An 11,329-nucleotide genomic window follows, 5' to 3' on the forward strand; every position below is an offset into this window, starting at 1 on the left:
CTTTCTCTTCCCAAAATGATTGTAATTTGCTTCAGGTACCAACAGGAGGGTTCCTAAACCCGATTTTGAGCTGCTTTCAAAAGCTACATCTTTAATCACAGGCACACTAAAAGGTTCTCCCTTCGCCCCCACAACTTGGGCATTTTTTTAATATTTTTTTTTTTGCATCCTAAAGGGAGGTTTTGTACTGTTCACCTTTCCGCTCCAGTGTCAATTAAAAACTCAATTTCCCGTTGTTGGGGACCCCCTTTCAGTTTCACCAAGGGCTCTGATCTTTCTCGGGTCCCCAGCAAATAGAGCCCCTGACCCCCCAATCTTCCTTCAATTCTTTCTCATCCGCAATCCTTTTCCGACAATTTTTTTTTTGGAAAATGCCCTCTCTTCCCACAACAATAACAAAGTCCCCTGGGTGCCCTCCTTTTCTCTAGGCACATTTCTGGTTCTGGGAGGGCCCCCCTTCGAGGAGAATCGATCAGTTGTTACCCGTTGCCCCTCACGTACTGCTGCCATCATTACCCTATCCTGCTTTTTGTGTCCTTCCTCCTCTCTCCTGACTCACGCCTTCTGCGCTTCCCGCGACAATTCGTCTAAACCACGATCGTGCCAATCCTCCATTTTCTCTTTTTTTTTTTTTTCCTGATGCCAGGCCAAGATTTTGCTACAAATTGGGTTTTTAATAACACTTGACCTTCTGGAGTATCGGGGTTCACCCCGTTGAAATGACCTCCGGAGCCTCTCTGTCCATTCAGTAGGGTCCTCATCCTTCTTTGGGCTTTCACAGAAGGATTTATTTACATTTTGTCCCCGAGGGACAGATTCCCGGATTCCTTGGATTAGGATAGTTCTTAAGTCTGCCATGTGGGCTCGGTGCTGTGGATTTTGCTTATCCCAGTTGGGGCGTTGCAATGGCCACTTCACATCAGTTTGGGGACCTGCCTGGTGGTCCCTGTCCCACACCCTCATTCCCGCTGTTCTGATCATTCTCCTTTCCTCAGAAGAGAACAAAATTCCTATGATAGACTGCATTTCATCCCACGTATATATATTGGGACCCAAAAATTGATCAGCCCCACCCCAAGGGGATCTTCTAACAAATGTCCCATCTCCTTCTTGAATTCTCTTAACATCTCCAGAATTAAGGGGCACTTCTAGAGTTTACACAAATATTTAACGCCTGGCAAATCCAGTCTTCGGAACCTCCAAATACCGGCCAAAACAGATTATCTCCACGGATCTGTTTCCCTCCCCACACCTCCATACAATAATGGATCATTTTGACCTTATCCTTCCCTTTCCTAGAAGGATAATCATTCCAATATTTAATCATCATCATCCCTAACGGACTGTCAGGGGGTATCTGGGGAAGCTTTACCGGGGTCCCCTTACCCATGGGATCAGAGGGCTTGCTTTTCCCCTGTCCCATCTTCCAGAACACCAACAAACACTCACACACACGTTTCCCTCTTTTTGTGGCCCAGTCCCTCGCGGGATTTGGGAACCGCACTACTCAGAGGTCCGCACTCACTTCGCCCACATTGGGCGTCTCATTTGCTGTGTCCTGGGATACCCAACCCCAACCGAGCGGATTCCCAAATATACTTACCCTTCCTGCGTCTTCGCCCGGGGCTTCGTGCACAAAGATTATGGGGTTACCGATTTTTCCTTTGCTTGTTACCAATTTAGGGTTCGTCGGTAAGGGTCCAGGAGGGTGGACGCAGCACCAAGGCCGCTAAAAGCGGGGCGCCTCCCTGGTGGAGGTCTCCCACCGGGCTGCCCTTATCCGAGTCACGGCACCAAATTTGTTATAAACGTTCGTCTCACACACACACACTGACTCAGGGCCAATCCCAAATCGACCAGTGGGATTTGTTAAGCAAGCGGTAACAAGCCAAAGCAGCGCTGTGCGGCCGGGAGTTAGCGCTGCACCGAGGGCGCGTCCTTTCCTCCCTCAGCCGATGGGGTTCAAAAGTCCATCGGAACCAACCAATAGGATTCAGGGATCTTAGGGCTCGCCCGCTGTCGTCCAATCCCAAGCGCGGACACTACCACAGCTCCCTGCTGCCCAATAGGAATCGCCGGCTCCTCCGGAGTGTTTTCCCGCGCTGCCCAATCCCCGCTGCGGGTATTGCGGTCCGGCCCCTCTTCCAATGAGAAGCGGTGTTGTTGGCGTGGCGGGCGGCGAACGGGTCAAGATGGCGGAGGCGCTCTCGGTGAGCGGGGCCGGGCCCGAGCCCGAGCCCGAGCCCGAGCCCGAAGCGGAGCCACCGGCAGGGCCTGACCGGGTCCCTGAGGAGGATTTACCGCCGCTGGACCCGGCCGAGGTGCGGAGCCGCCTGGAGCACAGCGCGCGGCAGTTCCGCAACCGGCGGAAGCTGCTGATCCGAGGCTTACCGGCGGATGTGAGCAACCAGGTGAGGCGGGGAACCGGGAACGGCAGCGGGAGCGGGATGGAGAACGGGGATGAGAGGAATGAGGGAACGGGAGTGCTGGGTCTGAGGGGTTGAGAACCGGGAACGGGGCCGGACCCCTCCCGGCCTGGGGACCCCCAAATCCATCCCGCATTTCCCCTTCCCTTCTTTCCTTCCTTCTTCCCAAATCTTTCCATTCTCTGCCTCCAAATCCTTCCCCCCCCCCCCCCCCCCCCTTCAAACCCGGAATTCCCAAATTCTCTCCTGGAATTCCCAAACCACCTCCCCCGGCTGCGTTTTTCCCTTTGCCATTCCCGAGAGTGAATCCTTGCCCCGAGGCCGAAGGTTGGGAATTATTTCGGGACGGGCCAAGTCTGGACGATCCGGTTTGGGAAGAGGAGGAGAAACTTCCCGAGGTGTCCTGAGGGGGGGAAAAAAATCTTGGAATGTCAAACTGGGGACACTGGGAGAGGCACGGGTGATCCTCATCCATTCATTCCCAGGAATTTTTTTTCCCCGCTTTCCATAGGAAATCTTGCCTTGCTGTTTTTTTATTATTTTTTTTTTTCTAGGATGTCCATGAGTTGCTGAAGGGTTACGACCTCAAGTATTGCTTTGTGGACAAGTACAAGGGGATAGGTGAGGAGGAATCCCTGGAATTCCGGGATGAGCTCCCAGGATCCCCAAAAATTCAGGGAAAAAGGGAACGGCTTGGGAGGCTTTCCCAGTTCCCACCCGGGGATGCTTTTCTACTCCAAGCCCCTTTTTCCACGAATTCTTCCCTTTCCCAAACCCCTTTTTCCCCATAAATCCCCCTTTCCCCAAACCCCATTTCTCCACAAATCCCCTTAACCCAAACCCCATTCCCATCAAGCCCCCCCCTTTCCCCAAACCCTATTCCCCCCATTCCCATCAATCCCCCCTTTCCCAAATCCTGTTCCCCAAGGAATTCTCCCTTTTCCCCAAACCCCATTCCCCACTGAATTCCTCCATTCCCTCATCAAACCCCTTCCCTTTCCCTAAACCCCATTTCCCCGTCAATCCCCTTTCCCCAAACCCCATTTCCCCAAGGAATTCTCCCCTTTCTCCAAACCCCATTTCCCCATCAATCCCATTTCCCTGAACCCCATTCCCATCAACCCCCCCTTCCCCAAATCCTGTTCCCCAAGGAACTCTCCCCTTTCCCCAAACCCCATTTCCCCATCAATCCCCTTTCTCCAAACCCCATTTCCCCAAGGAATTCTCCCCTTTCTCCAAACCCCATTTCCCCATCAATCCCATTTCCCCGAACCCCATTCCCATCAACCCCCCCTTCCCCAAATCCTGTTCCCCAAGGAATTCTCCCCTTTCCCCAAACCCCATTTCCCCATCAATCCCCTTTCCCCAAACCCCATTTCCCCAAGGAATTCTCCCCTTTCCCCAAACCCCATTTCCCCATCAATCCCATTTCCCCGAACCCCATTCCCATCAACCCCCCCTTTCCCAAATCCTGTTCCCCAAGGAATTCTCCCCTTTCCCCAAACCCCATTTCCCCAAGGAATTCTCCCATTTCCCCAAACCCCATTTCCCCATCACCCCCCCTCCCTTCCCCCAAAACCCCAAACACCCCCCCCCACATTCCTCCACCCAACTCCTCCTCCTCCTCCAGCCTTCATCACCCTGCTCAACGCCGACCAAGCCTCCCGTGCCATCCAACAGTTCCACGGCTCCAAGCTGCGGGAGCGGGAGCTGCGGGTGCAGCTGCAGCCGGCGGACGCCGTGCTGTGCGTGGCCAACCTGCCCCGCCTGCTGAGCCAGCAGCACTTCGAGGAGCTGCTGAGGCCCTTCGGCAGCCTGGAGCGCTGCTTCCTGGTCTACAGCCAGGCCACGGGCCACTCCAAAGGTAACGGAGGTCAGGGGTCACTGCAGAGGTGACGCAGGTCAGGGGTCACTGCAGAGGTAACGGAGGTCAGGGGTCACTCCAAAGGTAACGGAGGTCAGGGGTCACTGCAGGGGTGACGGAGGTCAGGGGTCACTGCAGAGGTGACGCAGGTCAGGGGTCAGTGCAGGGGTAACGGAGGTCAGGGGTCACTGCAGAGGTGACGCAGGTCAGGGGTCACTGCAGAGGTGACGGAGGTCAGGGGTCACTGCAGAGGTAACGGAGGTCAGGGGTCACTGCAGAGGTAACGGAGGTCAGGGGTCACTGCAGAGGTGACGGAGGTCAGGGGTCACTGCAGAGGTGACGGAGGTCAGGGGTCACTCCAAAGGTAACGCAGGTCAGGGGTCACTGCAGGGGTAACGGAGGTCAGGGGTCACTGCAGGGGTAACGGAGGTCAGGGGTCACTCCAAAGGTAACGGAGGTCAGGGGTCACTCCAAAGGTAACGGAGGTCAGGGGTCACTGCAGAGGTGACGCAGGTCAGGGGTCACTGCAGAGGTAACGGAGGTCAGGGGTCAGTGCAGAGGTGACGCAGGTCAGGGGTCACTGCAGAGGTAACGCAGGTCAGGGGTCACTGCAGAGGTGACGGAGGTCAGGGGTCACTGCAGGGGTAACGCAGGTCAGGGGTCACTGCAGGGGTAACGGAGGTCAGGGGTCACTGCAGGGGTAACGGAGGTCAGGGGTCACTGCAGAGGTGACGCAGGTCAGGGGTCACTGCAGAGGTGACGGAGGTCAGGGGTCACTGCAGAGGTAACGCAGGTCAGGGGTCACTGCAGAGGTGACGCAGGTCAGGGGTCACTGCAGGGGTAACGGAGGTCAGGGGTCACTGCAGAGGTGACGCAGGTCAGGGGTCACTGCAGGGGTAACGGAGGTCAGGGGTCACTGCAGGGGTGACGGAGGTCAGGGGTCACTGCAGGGGTGACGGAGGTCAGGGGTCACTCCAAAGGTAACGGAGGTCAGGGGCCACTCCAAAGGTAACGGAGGTCAGAGGTCACTGCAGAGGTAACGGAGGTCAGGGGTCACTGCAGAGGTGACGGAGGTCAGGGGTCACTCCAAAGGTAACGCAGGTCAGGGGTCACTGCAGAGGTAACGCAGGTCAGGGGTCACTGCAGAGGTAACGGAGGTCAGGGGTCAGTGCAGAGGTGACGCAGGTCAGGGGTCACTGCAGAGGTAACGCAGGTCAGGGGTCACTGCAGAGGTGACGGAGGTCAGGGGTCACTGCAGGGGTAACGCAGGTCAGGGGTCACTGCAGGGGTAACGGAGGTCAGGGGTCACTGCAGGGGTAACGGAGGTCAGGGGTCACTGCAGAGGTGACGCAGGTCAGGGGTCACTGCAGAGGTGACGGAGGTCAGGGGTCACTGCAGAGGTAACGCAGGTCAGGGGTCACTGCAGAGGTGACGCAGGTCAGGGGTCACTGCAGGGGTAACGGAGGTCAGGGGTCACTGCAGGGGTGACGGAGGTCAGGGGTCACTGCAGGGGTGACGGAGGTCAGGGGTCACTCCAAAGGTAACGGAGGTCAGGGGCCACTCCAAAGGTAACGGAGGTCAGAGGTCACTGCAGAGGTAACGGAGGTCAGGGGTCACTGCAGAGGTGACGGAGGTCAGGGGTCACTCCAAAGGTAACGCAGGTCAGGGGTCACTGCAGAGGTAACGCAGGTCAGGGGTCACTCCAAAGGTAACGGAGGTCAGGGGTCACTGCAGAGGTGACGCAGGTCAGGGGTCACTGCAGGGGTAACGGAGGTCAGGGGTCACTGCAGAGGTGACGGAGGTCAGGGGTCAGTGCAGAGGTAACGCAGGTCAGGGGTCACTGCAGGGGTGACGGAGGTCAGGGGTCACTCCAAAGGTAACGGAGGTCAGGGGCCACTCCAAAGGTAACGGAGGTCAGAGGTCACTGCAGAGGTAACGGAGGTCAGGGGTCACTGCAGAGGTGACGGAGGTCAGGGGTCACTCCAAAGGTAACGGAGGTCAGAGGTCACTCCAAAGGTAACGCAGGTCAGGGGTCACTCCAAAGGTAACGCAGGTCAGGGGTCACTGCAGAGGTGACGCAGGTCAGGGGTCACTCCAAAGGTAACGGAGGTCAGGGGTCACTCCAAAGGTAACAGAGGTCAGAGGTCACTCCAAAGGTAACAGAGGTCAGGGGTCACTGCAGAGGTGACGCAGGTCAGGGGTCACTCCAAAGGTAACGGAGGTCAGGGGTCACTCCAAAGGTAACGGAGGTCAGGGGTCACTGCAGAGGTAACAGAGGTCAGGGGTCACTCCAAAGGTAACGGAGGTCAGGGGTCACTCCAAAGGTAACGGAGGTCAGGGGTCACTGCAGAGGTGACGGAGGTCAGGGGTCACTGCAGAGGTAACGGAGGTCAGGGGTCACTCCAAAGGTAACGGAGGTCAGGGGTCACTGCAGAGGTGACGCAGGTCAGGGGTCACTGCAGAGGTAACAGAGGTCAGGGGTCACTCCAAAGGTGACGCAGGTCAGGGGTTCCTGTACCTTTAGGAGTTACTTTAACCAAGTTTTAACCCCGTTGTTTCCTTTGTCTCTGATTTCTCCTTCTCTTTTCTCTTTCCTCCTCACAAATTTCTTGCCTTTAGCTCTAATTCTGCTTTTTGCAGCTTTCCCCAAAACCCCTTTAATCCCAACGATTCCTACCCAAAATTTAATTTCTTTTATTCCTACGACTCTGGAACTTTCTTTAACCAAGTTTTAACACAAATATTTTATTTATCCTTCCTTTCCACATCTCCTTCCACCTTCCTGCTGCCGAATTTAATACTTTCACCTAACTCCGACCACAATCCCCCCAACTTCCAACCCCTGTTTTTTCCCCAACCTCTCCCCCAAAACTTCTTCAATCCCAACGATTCCCACCCAAAATTTAATTTCCTTTTTTCCTACGACTTTGGGAGTTACCTCAGCCAACTTTTAACACAAATATTTTATTTATCCTTCCTTTCCACGTCTCCTTCCACCTTCCTGCTGCCGAATTTAATACTTTCCCCTTAACTCCGACCACAATCCCCCCAACCTCTGCCCCAAAACCCCTTTAATCCCAACGATTCCCACCCAAAATTTAATTTCTTTTATTCCTACGACTCTGGAACTTTCTTTAACCAAGTTTTAACACAAATATTTTATTTATCCTTCCTTTCCACGTCTCCTTCCACCTTCCTGCTGCCGAATTTAATACTTTCACCTTAACTCCGACCACAATCCCCCCAACTTCCAACCCCTTTTTTTTTCCCCAACCTCTCCCCCAAAACTTCTTCAATCCCAACGATTCCCACCCAAAATTTAATTTCCTTTTTTCCTACGACTTTGGGAGTTACCTCAGCCAACTTTTAACACAAATATTTTATTTATCCTTCCTTTCCACGTCTCCTTCCACCTTCCTGCTGCCGAATTTAATACTTTCACCTTAACTCCGACCACAATCCCCCCAACTTCCGACCCCTTTTTTTTTCCCCAACCTCTCCCCCAAAACCCCTTTAACCCCAACGATTCCCACCCCAAAGGTTACGGCTTCGTGGAGTTCATGAAGAAGGACTCTGCAGCCAGGGCCAGGTCGGAGCTGCTGGGGAAGCAGCTGGGCACCAGGACTCTCTACGTGCACTGGAGCGAGGCGGCCGCGCTCAGCCCGGAGCTGCTGCACTCGCGCTGCCTCTGCGTGGAGCGGCTGCCCCGCGGCTTCCGCGACCTGCCCCGACTGCGCCGCCTCTTCGGGGCCGGCCCCGCGCCCTCCTTCTGCCAGGTGAGACTGCGGGGGTGCCTTGGGGCTTTGGGGGGGTTTTGGGGTTTTTTTGGGGATTTTTTGGGGTTTTTTTGGGGATTTTTTGGGGATTTTATGTGATTTTTTTTGGGATTTTTTGTGATTTTTTACGGATTTTTTGGGGATTTTTTGGGGATTTTTTTGGGGATTTTTTTGGGTTTTTTTGTGATTTTTTTTGGGGTTTTTCGTGATTTTTTTGGGGTTTTTTGTGATTTTTTTGGGATTTTTTTAGGATTTTTTGGGGATTTTTTTCGGGTTTTTTGGGGATTTTTTTGGGATTTTTTGGGGGTTTTTTTGGGGGTTTTTTTAGAATTTTTTTGGGGTTTTTGGGATTTTTTTGTGATTTTTTTGCGTATTTTTTGGGGATTTTTTGGGGTTTTTTGTGATTTTTTGGGGGATTTTTTGGGGTTTTTTTGGGGATTTTTTGGGGATTTTTGTGGGATTTTTGTGATTTTTTTGGGGTTTTTCGTGATTTTTTTGGGATTTTTTGGCGATTTTTTGGGGATTTTTTGGGATTTTTTGTGATTTTTTTTGGGATTTTTTGGGGATTTTTTGTGATTTTTTTGGGATTTTTTTAGGATTTTTTTGAGGATTTTTTAGGATTTTTTTGGGTTTTTTTTGTGATTTTTTGCGTATTTTTTGGGGATTTTTTTCCGGTTTTTTTGTGATTTTTTGCGTATTTTTTGGGGATTTTTTGGGGTTTTTTGTGATTTTTTTGGGGATTTTTTGGGGGTTTTTTTTTGGGGTTTTCTTGGGGATTTTTTGGGGATTTTTTTTGGGGATTTTTTGGGTGATGTTTTGGTGGTTTTGGGTTTGTTTGGGCCGTGGGGCTGCCCCGCGGCTTCCGCGACCTGCCCCGACTGCGCCGCCTCTTCGGGGCCGGCCCCGCGCCCTCCTTCTGCCAGGTGAGACTGCGGGGGTGCCTTGGGGCTTTGGGGGGGTTTTGGGGTTTTTTTGGGGATTTTTTGGGGTTTTTTTGGGGATTTTTTGGGGATTTTATGTGATTTTTTTTGGGATTTTTTGTGATTTTTTACGGATTTTTTGGGGATTTTTTGGGGATTTTTTTGGGGATTTTTTTGGGTTTTTTTGTGATTTTTTTTGGGGTTTTTCGTGATTTTTTTGGGGTTTTTTGTGATTTTTTTGGGATTTTTTTAGGATTTTTTGGGGATTTTTTTCGGGTTTTTTGGGGATTTTTTTGGGATTTTTTGGGGGTTTTTTGGGGGTTTTTTTAGAATTTTTTTGGGGTTTTTGGGATTTTTTTGTGATTTTTTTGCGTATTTTTTGGGGATTTTTTGGGGTTTTTTGTGATTTTTTGGGGGATTTTTTGGGGTTTTTTTGGGGATTTTTTGGGGATTTTTGTGGGATTTTTGTGATTTTTTTGGGGTTTTTCGTGATTTTTTTGGGATTTTTTGGCGATTTTTTGGGGATTTTTTGGGATTTTTTGTGATTTTTTTTGGGATTTTTTGGGGATTTTTTGTGATTTTTTTGGGATTTTTTTAGGATTTTTTTGAGGATTTTTTAGGATTTTTTTGGATTTTTTTGGGTTTTTTTTGTGATTTTTTGCGTATTTTTTGGGGATTTTTTCCGGTTTTTTTGTGATTTTTTGCGTATTTTTTGGGGATTTTTTGGGGTTTTTTGTGATTTTTTTGGGGATTTTTTGGGGGTTTTTTTTTGGGGTTTTCTTGGGGATTTTTTGGGGATTTTTTTTGGGGATTTTTTGGGTGATGTTTTGGTGGTTTTGGGTTTGTTTGGGCCGTGGGGCTGCCCCGCGGCTTCCGCGACCTGCCCCGACTGCGCCGCCTCTTCGGGGCCGGCCCCGCGCCCTCCTTCTGCCAGGTGAGACTGCGGGGGTGCCTTGGGGCTTTGGGGGGGTTTTGGGGTTTTTTTGGGGATTTTTTGGGGTTTTTTTGGGGATTTTTTGGGGATTTTATGTGATTTTTTTTGGGATTTTTTGTGATTTTTTACGGATTTTTTGGGGATTTTTTGGGGATTTTTTTGGGGATTTTTTTGGGTTTTTTTGTGATTTTTTTTGGGGTTTTTCGTGATTTTTTTGGGGTTTTTTGTGATTTTTTTGGGATTTTTTTAGGATTTTTTGGGGATTTTTTTCGGGTTTTTTGGGGATTTTTTTGGGATTTTTTGGGGGTTTTTTGGGGGTTTTTTTAGAATTTTTTTGGGGTTTTTGGGATTTTTTTGTGATTTTTTTGCGTATTTTTTGGGGATTTTTTGGGGTTTTTTGTGATTTTTTGGGGGATTTTTTGGGGTTTTTTTGGGGATTTTTTGGGGATTTTTGTGGGATTTTTGTGATTTTTTTGGGGTTTTTCGTGATTTTTTTGGGATTTTTTGGCGATTTTTTGGGGATTTTTTGGGATTTTTTGTGATTTTTTTTGGGATTTTTTGGGGATTTTTTGTGATTTTTTTGGGATTTTTTTAGGATTTTTTTGAGGATTTTTTAGGATTTTTTTGGATTTTTTTGGGTTTTTTTTGTGATTTTTTGCGTATTTTTTGGGGATTTTTTTCCGGTTTTTTTGTGATTTTTTGCGTATTTTTTGGGGATTTTTTGGGGTTTTTTGTGATTTTTTTGGGGATTTTTTGGGGGTTTTTTTTTGGGGTTTTCTTGGGGATTTTTTGGGGATTTTTTTTGGGGATTTTTTGGGTGATGTTTTGGTGGTTTTGGGTTTGTTTGGGCCGTGGGGCTGCCCCGCGGCTTCCGCGACCTGCCCCGACTGCGCCGCCTCTTCGGGGCCGGCCCCGCGCCCTCCTTCTGCCAGGTGAGACTGCGGGGGTGCCTTGGGGCTTTGGGGGGGTTTTGGGGTTTTTTTGGGGATTTTTTGGGGTTTTTTTGGGGATTTTTTGGCGATTTTTTGGGGATTTTATGTGATTTTTTTTTGGGATTTTTTGGGGATTTTTTGGCGATTTTTGGGGATTTTTTGGGATTTTTTGGGATTTTTTTGGGATTTTTTTGGGGTTTTTTTTCTGATTTTTTGCGTATTTTTTGGGGTTTTTTGTGATTTTTTTGGGGGATTTTTTTGGGATTTTTTTGGGATTTTTTTGGGATTTTTTGAGTATTTTTTGGGGTTTTTTGTGATTTTTTTGGGGTTTTTTGTGATTTTTTTGGGATTTTTTTTAGGATTTTTTGGGGATTTTTTTCGGGTTTTTTGGGGATTTTTTTGGGATTTTTTGGGGATTTTTTGGGGGTTTTTTTAGGATTTTTTTGGGGTTTTTTGGGATTTTTTTTGTGATTTTTT

At 49.9% G+C, this 11,329-nt stretch overlaps 1 protein-coding gene across 1 annotated transcript; it reads left to right on the top strand.

The window, feature by feature from the left end:
* Positions 1–2,127: 2,127 nt before the first annotated feature.
* On the top strand, positions 2,128–8,363 carry RAVER1 (ribonucleoprotein, PTB binding 1). Its single transcript, XM_062511871.1, has 4 exons — positions 2,128–2,411; positions 2,981–3,047; positions 4,057–4,290; positions 7,831–8,363. The coding sequence occupies exons 1-4, from the start codon at positions 2,148–2,150 to the stop codon at positions 8,163–8,165; spliced, it is 900 nt and encodes a 299-aa protein (XP_062367855.1). The 5' UTR covers positions 2,128–2,147; the 3' UTR covers positions 8,166–8,363.
* Positions 8,364–11,329: the final 2,966 nt, after the last annotated feature.

The sequence above is a fragment of the Cinclus cinclus genome, chromosome 32 (genome assembly GCF_963662255.1).
Source record: "Cinclus cinclus chromosome 32, bCinCin1.1, whole genome shotgun sequence".
NCBI classification, from domain to species: Eukaryota; Metazoa; Chordata; class Aves; order Passeriformes; family Cinclidae; genus Cinclus; species Cinclus cinclus.

What these genes read in the sequence shown, in the direction of transcription:
- RAVER1 (XM_062511871.1), top strand. Translation starts at nt 2,148, where the DNA reads ATGAGAAGCGGTGTTGTTGGCGTGGCGGGCGGCGAACGGGTCAAGATG. An exon ending in GGACAAGTACAAGGGGATAG is followed by an intron (nt 3,048 to 4,056) that starts GTGAGGAGGAAT and finishes CTCCTCCTCCAG; the next exon opens with CCTTCATCACCCTGCTCAAC. An exon ending in GGCCACGGGCCACTCCAAAG is followed by an intron (nt 4,291 to 7,830) that starts GTAACGGAGGTC and finishes CCCACCCCAAAG; the next exon opens with GTTACGGCTTCGTGGAGTTC.